At 61.2% G+C, this 11,527-nt stretch overlaps 1 protein-coding gene across 1 annotated transcript; it reads left to right on the top strand.

The window, feature by feature from the left end:
• Positions 1 to 438: 438 nt before the first annotated feature.
• Positions 439 to 2,102, top strand: LOC309604189 (scavenger receptor cysteine-rich domain-containing protein SCART1-like; the record flags this gene model as incomplete). The annotated part of the gene is made up of 3 exons (XM_082339121.1): positions 439 to 748; positions 1,385 to 1,701; positions 1,788 to 2,102. Coding segments are annotated over 3 exons (942 nt in total), but the record flags the coding sequence as incomplete, so codon positions are not given.
• Positions 2,103 to 11,527: the final 9,425 nt, after the last annotated feature.

The following is an 11,527-nucleotide window of genomic DNA, read 5'->3' as shown; positions in this document are numbered from 1 at the left end:
TCTGCGGGGAGTTGCAGTGTGGCGCAGCCCTGTCTGTGCCCAGGGCAGCTCACTTTGGAGAAGGTGTTGGTGCCATGTGGGACAGAGAGCTGCAGTGTGTGGGGAATGAATCCCTTCTCATCTCCTGCCCCAGGGGATCCCGCAGAGACCAGCCCTGCACCCACACGAATGCCGCTGGTGTCACCTGTACCCGTAAGGACTGAGGGTGGGGTGTTCCATATCTGGGGGTGTGCTGGGGCCAAGGGGAGCAGGGCAGGGACAGTGCCATGCTGTGCTGGGTGTGAGGGCTGGAGGGGTGATGTGGTTGTCTGCAGCCCTAAAATCAGGCAGAAAGAGGAGAAAGACAGGCTTTCCTACATTTGGCTGCTCCTTCATCTCCTGAGGAAGTGAGAGCACAAGTCCACCCTCCCTCATCCTTCTCTGTTCCCGATGACACAGGGTTCAGGCTGGTGAACGGCAGCACGGCATGTGAGGGGAGGGTGGAGGTGCAGGTGCTGGGGACCTGGGGCACCCTCTGTGCCTCCCGCTGGGATCTCTTGGACGCCCACGTTCTCTGTCGTCACCTCGACTGCGGGTTTGCTGAGTCCATTCCCAGAGGAGGGCATTTTGGGAGAGGCACGGGACCTGTATGGAGAGATTCATTCCACTGTGATGGGACTGAAGCCCACCTGGGACAGTGCCCAGTGACCACCCTGGGGGCCTCACCGTGCTCCCATGAGAACGATGCTGCTGTCATTTGCTCAGGTGAGTGCTGGGACAATGCTGTGTTAACTCCATTTATCCCTTGGGTGTGACACGGCCACCCAAAGCAGAGGACCCCATGGCAGCACCAGGATGAATTTCTAACGAAAGAAACCCTAGCTTCACCAGGAATCTCTGCCCCACACAGGGGATCAGGCCCAAACTTCTCCTGTGTGATCGGAAAGGCCCCCCCTTGCTCTGCTCCCTGCCAGGGACACAGGCTCCCAGGCCCAGATCCCCAGGGATGCAGAAGGGCAGAGGCGTGTGTGCTCTGCCCCATGGCTCAGCAGTGCCAAGGCCAGCGCTGAGGTGGGGCAAGGCTTGTCCTGGGGCTGCCTGTCCCCAGGCCACCACCGGCTGCTGCTCCCTCCTGCAGGAGCTGCCCCATCTGCCTCAGCAGGGACGTGTTGGGTGGCTCTGCCCCACCAAGAGCAAAGGGAGTGTCTTGCTCAGGAAGGCTCAGGGACTGGGGAACCAAGCCTGTGGAAAGCTGCTCCTGAAGCTGACCGCAGAGGGCTGGGGGCAGGCAGGTGAGCTGCAGGGTGTTGTGAGGGTTGGAGAGCCTGGAGAGGTGCTGCAGGTTTGTGGGCTGTCTGGTGCTGCTGAGGGCTGGGGCATGGCTGCTCTCCCCAGGCCCAGGCAGCTCCACAGCCCTGCGGCTGGTGGGTGGAGGGAGCCGGTGCGACGGGCGAGTGGAGATCTTGCAGCGCGGGACGTGGGGCCGAGTCCTGGATGAGCAGTGGGACATGCAGGAGGCCAGCGTGGTGTGCCGGCAGCTGCGGTGCGGAGAGGCAGAGAGAGCCTACAACCCCGCGAAGCCTCAGAGAGGGACGGGTCCCGTGGGGCTGCGAGGGGTCCGGTGCGCAGGGCACGAGGCCAACCTGACCCTCTGCAACACCTCCCTGCCCATGAGCGCGCTGGCAGCAGGGATTGCAGAGGACGTGGGGGTCGTTTGCTGGGGTGAGTGGCACTGCACAGGCCCCCCAGGCTCTGGGCTGGGTGGGCAGCCGGCCCCTGATGGCAGCTGGGGTTTCTTCCTGCTGCAGGGAGCCGGCAGGTCCGGCTGGTGAACGGGCCCGGGCGCTGTGCTGGGAGAGTGGAGATCTACCACCAGGGCAGCTGGGGGACTGTCTACGATGACGGCTGGGACCTGTCTGATGCCGCCGTCGTTTGCCAGCAGCTGGGCTGCGGAGGGGCGGTGAAGGCGGCTGGCTCCGCTCGGTTTGGGGAAGGCTCTGGTCAGATATGGCTGGACAGCGTGAACTGCTCCGGGGCCGAAGCTGCTCTCTGGGATTGCCCGGCAGGGTCCTGGGGGCAGCACGACTGTGGGCCCAATGAGGACGCAGGAGTCGTCTGCTCAGGTCTGTGCTGGGAGCTGTGGTGGGAGCCCAGTGCCCGGGGAGACCAGGACAAGGGGAGAGCCAGCAACATCCGAGGCTGTCCCTGGCTGCCTCTGAGCCCCTGCCTGAGCCTGTCCTGGGGACACCCATGCACAAACCCCCTCGGTCCCACTGGGGGCCCCTTGTAAGCTGAGCTGTCCCCAAGGGTTAGCGCGGAGGGCATGGGTGTCTGTCCGTCAGGGACTTCTCTCTGCCCCTGGCAAAAGGGTGACTTGCTGGCCGTGCCTCTGCCTGGCTGAGGGCCTGGGGGGTGAAGAGGCTTCTCTGCTCCCATAGCCCCAGACCAGCCTGTTCCCCTCTGGGCTCTTTCCTCCCAGATTTCATGGCCCTGAGGCTGCACAACAGCACCAACTGCTCCGGGCGCCTGCAGGTGTTCTACAATGGCAAATGGGGGACCGTTTGCTCCAACTCAATGACTCCCAGAACGGTGTCGCTGGCATGCAAGGAGCTGGGCTGTGGGGATGGAGGGACCCTGGAAACACACCTGCCCTATGGTAGGGTGTCTGGCCTCACCTGGCTGGATCGCGTGGAGTGTGGGGAGAGAAACAGCTCCTTCTGGCAGTGTCCTTCTGCTCCCTGGGACCCACAGTCGTGTGATGACCTGCGAGACGAGACCCACATCACCTGCAATGGTAATTCGGAGCTCTGTGGGCACCAGCATCCCCCCAGCTCCTGCTCCCTGCTGGGCACAGTCAAGCGCAGAGACAGGGCCCACAGGGGCTGTTACTTTACATGCCAGACCCTGCTGCTTGTGGTGGCACAAATGGGACTTCAGCTCTCAGAGCCCCACACATTCCCCAGCAGTTGCCAGCTGGGCTCCCAGCAGCGCCCAGGGGAGGCAGAGGTGTCTGCAGGTGAGGTCTCAGGAGAGCCCAGCCAGGGCTCCAAGGAGCGTCCCCTCCACGGACACCCTCCTGCTGCTCTGTGAACCAGGGTCCCTCTGGGGCTGAGCAGTCAGGGTCCCCCACATTGCCGTGCGTGTCCCCTGAATGACTGGGGTTCAGCTGCTGCCATGAGCGAGGCGGCACGGGGTGGCGTGAGCAGAGCTCAGCCCCACGCTCTGCTGCACGACCCCCTTCAGCAGCCCCTTCACAGCAGGATTTCCTTCTGCAGGGAGTCAGCCAGAAACACCCGCGGCCCTGGGGACCATGTGCCCAAACTCCACGAGCTGCACAGGTAGCTGCTCCTCTGCATGCCCCTCTGGCCTGGCAGGGCTCTGCCTGCTGTCCCGGTGCCCTGGGAGGTCTCTGCCTTCTCCAGACAGGGAGAAGATTCGTGCCGTGGGAGGCGAGGACGGGTGCTCGGGCAGAGTGGAGGTCTGGCACCGTGGCTCCTGGGGGACGGTGTGCGACGACTCCTGGGACATGCAGGATGCCGAGGTGGCGTGCAGGCAGCTGGGCTGTGGCCCCGCGGTGTCTGCCCTGGACGAGGCTGCGTTTGGGGAGGGGACGGGCCCCATCTGGCTGGAGCAGGTGGAGTGCCGGGGGACAGAGCCATCTCTGCAGGACTGCTGGGCTCGGCCTGGGGACAGCGGTGCCTGCCGGCACAAGGAGGATGCTGCCGTGCGCTGCTTAGGTGAGCGGCAGGGCTGGGACCCTTGCTGGAGCTCTTGGCAGAGCTCCTGAGAGCAAGGCCTTGTGGAGCCTGGGAGCTTGGTGCCAAGTGGGCAGCAGCCTCTGTGGGGCTGGATGTCCTCTGGCTTCTGCCTACAGGGCCCTGCAGCCCCCAGGGGCATCTCCTGGGCTGCCTGCGCCACCCTGCCCAATAGCCAGAGCAGGGCCCTGGGCCCTGTCCTGGCCACCCTGACCAGTTTTGCAGGAGGGGCAATTTGGGTGGGATGTGTCAGGGATACATGCACACACGCACGCACACACGGTGTGTGAGAGAGGAGGTTCCCTGGTACCTGCACACCCTCCCTCTCAGCCCAGCTCTCCTTCTCCTCTTCTACAGCTGCACCCACGACAGCAGCACCTACGCTCCGACCAGGTAACCTGTCCTCCCTGCCGGCGCGGGGTCTTCTCAGGGCCAGCTGTGACCCATGGCGGGAGGGAAGGGGCTCCTTGCCAGGATGCGAAACTCTCAGAAAGTGGCACTGGGATAGCAGTGGGGTGGGGACGTTGGGAAGGGCTGTCATATACACAGCAGTATGGGATCTTCCTCATGACTCACTCCTGGGGTCATCTACCCCTCGTGTAATGGGGGTCAGGACTGGGGTGTCCCAGCCCCTACCTCTCCCAGGCCTCGTGCTGCCCTTTTTGTGCTCCTGCCATGCAGATCCCAGCCGGGGCCGTCCGTCCTCCAGCGGCAGAGTCTCATTGCCAGTCATCATCTGCATCATCCTGGGGGCCCTTCTCCTCCTTGTCCTGGCCCTCCTGGCTGGGCAAGTGCGAAGCGCCAGGGCTGGGCGCGGAGGTGGGTCGTGGGGAAAGATGCCTCCTGGCAAGGCCAGGGGTGCTGTGAGGTGTGAGTGAGTGGCACAGGCAGAGCTGGGGGGATAAGGGTGTGTGCTGCCTTCATTCCCATGCACCGCCTCCTTGACTGCCTGACCATGGGCCACCAGCAGCAAGGGGCAGAGAGACTCCAGACACATGGGGGAGTTGTGGATGGGAGGATGACAGAAATGGCAGAGCTGGGCTGGGGAAGATGGGAGCAGAGGTGAGACAGAGGAGGACATCACACTGGCAGCTCTCTGGGCAGCTCTGGAGGGGGCTGTGGGGCAGGGGAGATGCCAGGATGAATGCGGGGCAGCAGGGTCGATCCCCATGGTTTCAGGCCCCCAGGCTGTTCCTCTGTCCAGCCCTGACCTCCACCCACGATCCATGGGGCAGAGAGGGGCCAGCTCCAGGGGAAGAGGGAAAGCGGGAGCTGCTCCAAGCTCAGCATCAAGGAGCTGACCCAGGGGCCAGTGGGGCACAGGGGCTGTTTCTGAGGGGACGTTGCAAGGGTGTCGCTGCCCCAGGCCATGTCCATGGGGACATTGCCCTCACTGAGGAAGTGGTAGCAGTGACCAGACAGCACAGCAGGGCTGTGCTGTGGCGATAGCCATCTGCTGGCCCAGAGGACCAAAGCTGGGGGAGCAGAGTGGGATCCTGTCCCGTCTCTGCCTGTCCCTGGGCCAGCCCTGCTGCTGTCCACAGGCTCTGGGAGAGCTTGGGAGCCCTTCCCTGAGGCCGTGTATGAGGAGATCGGTTACAGCCCGGTGTGGGAGAAGCAGGCGAGGTTCAGTGGCTCAGGTGGGTGTGGGTTCCTCCCTGGGGGCACATCTGCCAGGCTCTTCCCCCTCTCCCCCCACCCATGGCTGACCCCCTGCAGTCCCCTGGCCCATGGTCCCTGCAGTGCTGGGGCTGTGGGGGCTGTGGGGAGAGCAGCCAGGTCCTGGGCCCAAGAGAGGAGCTTCCTCCCCACCAGTTCTTCCCATCCCAGCTGGGGACAGCCCCTCTCTGCCTGTCCCTGCACCCCTATGGGACACCTGAGGGGGGAGGGAAGGGGCGGTCCCGGGGCAGCTCTGGGAGCCCCTTTGAGACAGGGTTTGTCCCAGGGGAGCAGGGTGAGTCCTGAGTCCTTCTGCCCACTCAGCCCTGCCTCTGTGGGTCCCCCGTCCCCAGCAGCACTGACCACAAGCCTGGTCAGCGGAGCGCACTGCCATAACAGCTGCTGTGCCTCTCTCCAGGCTCCTTTTCAGAGGGGTCCCTGACCAAGCTGCAGCCCTACCCCGCGGACAGCAAGGAGGAAGATGCTCCGGGATCAGCAGCAGGTAATAGGGTGCGGGAAGGAGTGGATCTCTCCTCCCTGCAGACATGTGCAGAACAGCGGTGTCACTGAGTGTCACCATCAGAGTGACAGGGGGTGTCTCCTGTGGTGCTGCCAACACCGGTGTCTGAGCCCCATCCTCTGCTCTGCAAATGCATCTTCTCCCTGTCACCAACTCCCCTCTCCTTTCAGACGTCCCTGTCCTGCCTGGAGGTGACCCGGCGGATGGCTATGATGATGCCAGGGAGGTTTCTGAGCCTGGGGAGGATCGTGCCCCTGGGCAGGGAGGCTGGGAAATGGCCAGGGCACGAGAGGAGGCAGCAGGACCCAGGGATGCACCTGGAGGTGAGAGGGAAAGAGAGCGCTGCTGGTTCCTGGGCTGCCATCCCTGGTGCCGGATGAATCCTTGCTCTACAGGTAGCCCAACCTCCTGGGATTGGGGAAAATGCACCCAGAGTTTTACTTGGGGGCCTAGGGGTGGGAGAGGGAGCTGAACATCTCTGGACTGGTGAGGAAAAGGGAGGAAAATGATGTACAAAGCAGGAGGGGCACCCCATGGACTGAACATGCAATGGCTGCCTTGCTGCTTGCAGGAGCAAAGCTGTGCTCCCAGGGACACGCTGGGGCCCCTGGAGCTGAGGGAGATGCCTGGTCCCTGTCCCCAGAGAGCACAGGCTATGACGATGCTGAAGAGGTGTCTCTGGCACATCCCCCTGAGGACACACAGGCTGTGCCACTGCAGCTCAGTGCACAACAGTCCCTGAGCCCCGCGCCAGGAGAGCCCGTCCCTGCCATGCAGCTGGGTGCAGCCAGGAGGGAGGAGAGGTCTGTGCAGCTGGGAGAGCCGTGAGCACCGGGGAACCGTCTCCCTTTTTCCACAGGCAGCAGAAACAGCCGGGCATTTCCTCTCTTTGTATTCCCCTGTTTTTGCATCGTGCCTCCAGATTTGTTCTTATTAAAAGCCTTTAGGGGTTTGAGCCACAGCTGGTGCTTGCCTGGCCAGGTGTCGGGGTGTCTCCCTGAGGCTGATCGGGAGGAGCAGAGCACAAAGACATGGTGGTGGGGAAGGGGCACGTCTCAAGGACGGACAGCAGTCTCGGGGTCAGATTGTGGGGCTGCGAGAGCTCATGGTTCCTGGGGAATATTCCTGCTGACAGAGACATTTCCATCCTGGCAGCCACAGTTTCCAGCCAAAATGTCTCTCTCCAAGGTCCCATGAGTGTCCATCTCTTCACCTCGGGGTTCCCCAATCGCTTTTTCCCTCCCACAGCAGTGTTGCCCCATTCCCTGCTGGGAGCTCCTCCACCCCTGGGGTGACCCTGCGGGGCCCAGGGGGAGCCCAGGCTCACACACCCCTCTGCCCTGGTCCCTAGAGCTTTCCTGCTGGCAGCCCCCGGTCCCAAGCCAGCCCCTCCATCCCCAAACCTGGGCCCATCTCTCCCTGTGGAGATGCAGGGCTGGAGCCTGCCCCGGTGGGGGTTTCCCATGGCATGGAAGCTGTGTTTGCAGTGCCCATGGGTGTCACCCATCCCCTTGGGGGTCTCGCCCTGGAAACGCTGCTCTCCCGTGGACTTCCCAGAGCCGTGCTCTGCCCAGCGTGGGGCAGCAGTGCAGAGGGTTGGGGTCTCACTGTCACAGCCTCAGGGAGGTCCTCGGGAGCTGCAGGAGCAAGCCCAGACCTGGGGCACAGGGATGATCCTGCATTGCTCCAGAGCACAGACCCAGCCTGCAGGGCCAGATGGTTCAGGCCCCAGAATGCCATGAAACAGGCTCTCTCTGCTCAGGTGTGCAGAAAAGAGCATTTGAACCCTCCTGAGATGGGGGAAGTCCAGACTGCCTCTGCACTGGGGCCTGATCCTGGCACAGGGCTGTGCTACAAAGCACTGCCCCTCCATGTCTCTGCAGGGCAATGGGGCAGAAGAAGGCTCTTGCTGCAGGCACTGCTCCCACACTCTGGCCCACCCTGGGGTGTTTTGATGGAAAAGAGCAAAGCCCTTCCCTTGAGCCTCCCCTGCCCCCCAGGGCTACAGCCCTCTGTGTCACATCTGTCCCCAACTCCAGAGCAGGAGCAGAGCAACAGGCTGAGGGAAATGCCCTCCCTGGGCTGAGGTGCCCCCAGGCTCTGATGGCAGCCCAGGGCATGCGGTGGAGGGGACACAGGAGCAGAAAGCTCACAGCCCCTCATCCAGGCACTGGACCTCCCCCTGCACCCCTCTGCCCCCCAGCATCCCTGGAGGTGGGGGGAAGGGCAAGCTTCCGTCTCCCTGGGGCTAAGGGTCTCTGTGGCAGGGTGGGTGAGCATGGTCAGCTGTTAACTGAAAGGCCAACGGTTTGGCCACACGCAGGGGTGGTGTCCTCGTGGTGCTACAGCTGGGGCAATTGTGTTGCCCAGTGCCATAGATTTGTTCCCCACTGAGCCCCTGCCGGGCAGAGAGGGTTTGGGGGAATGAAAACCAGACCGCAGTCACCGTGAACATCTGGAGGGGTTGAGTGGAGGAGGTAAGGGGATGGGCTGCTCATCCAGTCTGCTTTGCACACATGGCCCCAGGGCCCATCCTTATCAGTGACTCTCCTATTCTTGCTCAGCAACAACCTAGAAGGACTCTTTGGGAGCAGTGAGAGTCCTGCAGGCACTGTCCCTGCAGCCAAGCATTTTCAAGCTCATGCTCAAAGCTGGCCAGACAGTAACCTTGCTTGGACAGACAGTCTCTCCCTCCCCCTGCCCTCTCACTGGCGCTCAGTTACTTTAAAAGCCAAACTCCTGTGGAGGTGCTGGACAGCTGGAGAGCACCAGCTGAATGATCCTCAGCACGGCTTTGTCAGCTCTCCTGGGCACATCAGAGGTCTTACTGCGACAGAGCTCTGGAGGGAGGATGCTGCCATTCAGGCCTCAGCTCCAGGGAGTGCGTCTCCCTGGGACTGCGGGGATGGTGGCCTCTGGTCTGGGAAATGGGGTCCAGGTGAAGGAGGTGTGTGAGGATGGGACCAGTCTGTGCACCACTGAGAATGACAAAGAGGAGAGAGACAGGGGCTTTGCAGAGACCCCGCAGAGGAGAGATCTCGATCCCTGTGGAGCAGGGAAGGAGGGACAGCTGGAGACCACCTCGGAGGAGCTCTGAAGGGCGAGTCCTGCCCTGGGGGAGGCTGGGGACTGTTGGTGCTGGAGGAAGGCTCCTTCTAAGCCACAGATCTACAGCTACAGAGCTGCAATGGTGCTCTGGCAAGAGGTGAAGGAGCAAGCAGGGCTGGGGCAGGCTGGAAGAAGGCAGATGGGCTTTGCAAACATGTAAGGGAGAAAATGATTGCTGAAGCCTGGGGTTGAAGCAGGGACCTTTAGCTCTTCAGCCTAACGCTCTCCCAGCTGAGCTACTTCAGCCCTGCCTTGCCCCCCCAGCCCTTGTCCCTGTGGCAGCGGTGCCAGGCCCCAGGCTGACACACAGGAGGAGGCTCCTCAGGGAGGTTCCCAGGGAAAAGCTGTGCCCAGCCTCAGGCAGAGGGGACCTGGCCCCTCCCTGCCTCCAAGGCCCCGTGGGCTCCAGGTTTGGTGGAAGCCAGCTCGCACTGGCTGTGTCAAGATGTGTGGGGGCCTTGTACAAACGTGACAGTGGCAAAGGTAAGTGGGCAGGCCAGGCATGCGCAGCTGCAAAAGCTTGAGGTGGAAGAAGCGTGGGGCTGGTGAGACCTTATCTCCTTCCCCCTGGAAGGCCTCCCTCCCACCACCCTGTTTTCCCCAGCTCAACTTCACCCCTTTGTTCCCAACTCTTCTACCCCTGAGCAGTGCAGGGGGATGGGCAATGGAGGCTGTGGTCAGTCCAGAACAGGTCCTCTCTGCTGCTCCTTCCTTCTCACACTTTTCCCATGGGGTCCATCTTGTGGGCTACAGTCCTTTCAGACAAACTTGCTCCAGCATGGGCTCTCCTCAAGCCACCATTCTTGCAGGAAATATCCTACGTCTCCAGTGTTGGGTCCTCCACAGACTGCAGGGCTTACCTTCTCCGCCGTGCTCTCTGCCATGGGCTGCAGGGAACCTGCTCTGGTGCCTGAAGCACCTCCTTCTTCACCAACCTCTGTGCCTGCAGGGCTGTTTCTCCCACTATTGTTTCCCTCACTCCTCTCCCACTTTGGCGGTTGTGACCTTTCTTAAATACACTTTCACAGAGGTTCCACCATCCTTGTTGATGGGCTCAGCTTTGGCCAGCGATGGGTCTGTTTGGAGCCAGCTGGAAGCAGCTCTGCCTGGCATGGAGGCAGCCCCTGGTCTCTTCTCACAGAGACCACCCCTGCAGCCCCACCCCTTCCAAAACCTGCACCTGGACACCAAGACACAGTGTAAAGCTTTGCCTTGCTAAATGACGTCCCCTGCTCTTCCCTCATCCACAAATACAGTTTACTCGCTGCGGAGGAAGGGAGAGAAGCAGAGAAGGCCTTGATGCTGTGCAAACCCAGTTCAGCAATAGCTACAACATTGGGGTGCTGTCAACACTGTTTTGGTCACAAATCCCACACATAGCACCATACGGGCTGCTATGAAGAAAATTAACTCCCTCCCAGCCAAAACCAGTACAATGTGCCTGGAAACATAGTTTCCAGGATTCTTTGCTCTATCACCTTGCCAGGGAGAGAGGTGAGGTCGAGTGGCCTGCAGTTCCCTGGGTCCTCCTTCTTGCTCTTCTTGAAGATAGGACTGACATTTGATTTCCTCCACTCTTCAGCCACTTCCCCCAGTTTTGATGATTGGTAAAAGATTACTGAGAGTGGCCTCGCAATGACATCTGCCAGTTCCCTCAGCACTCGTGGCTGCATCCCATCAGGGCCCAGAGACTTAGGTATGTCCAGATTGCTTACGTATTCCCTGACCTGATCCTCTTGCACCAGGGGTATGGCTGCCTGGCTCCTGACTTTCCCCACTGGTCTCTGGGACTGGGATTGCTGAAGGCCTGTCTTGCCAGTAAAGGAGGAGGTGAAGGCAGCATTCAGTACCATGGCCTTTCCCATCTCCTGTGTCATAGGTCCCCCACCTCCTTCAGCAGTGCACCCACTTTTTTCAGAGCTTTTGCCATAGCTTTTGTCAGCTCTGTCAGTACAGAAACCCTTCCTCTTGCCATTAACATCCTTCATGAGATTCAGTTCTACTTGGGCTTCAGTTTTCCAGACTGCCTCTCTGCATGCTTGGACAGTCTCTCAATATTCCTCCCAGGTTACTTGTCCCTGCTTCCACCCTCTCTGTGCTCCTTTTCATGTCTGAGTTTGGCCAGGAGGTCCTTGCTCCTCCATGCAGGCCTCCTGGCATTTTTGCCTGACCACCTCTGGCACCTCCAATGTCACCAGGTGTTTGTGTGTGAACAGCTCCCTCCTGGCCTCCACCCCCAGCAATGAGCATGGGAACTGAGACAAGGAACTCACATGCAGGAGCCTATTTTGTGCACATGTATGAACTGAGGCAAGAAGAAACCCACCACCTGTGGGGCTGTGGCAGGCATGGGATAAAGTTTAGTCCCCTTCTAGCCCAAGGACTACAAACCCAGAAGGAGATGCCTCGACTGACTCAGCTGAATCCCTTCCCTCAGCAGGGGTAAAGGAGATCATTCCCTGTCCCTCTCTGGGTGTCCTGTCTAATGATGGGAAAAGAAAACATG

Source organism: Platalea leucorodia (genome assembly GCF_965183815.1).
Source record: "Platalea leucorodia genome assembly, contig: HAP1_HAP1_SCAFFOLD_443, whole genome shotgun sequence".
Classification (NCBI taxonomy): Eukaryota; Metazoa; Chordata; class Aves; order Pelecaniformes; family Threskiornithidae; genus Platalea; species Platalea leucorodia.
Note: the sequence above shows the minus strand (reverse complement) of the source record. Positions and strands in the feature narration are given on the sequence as shown.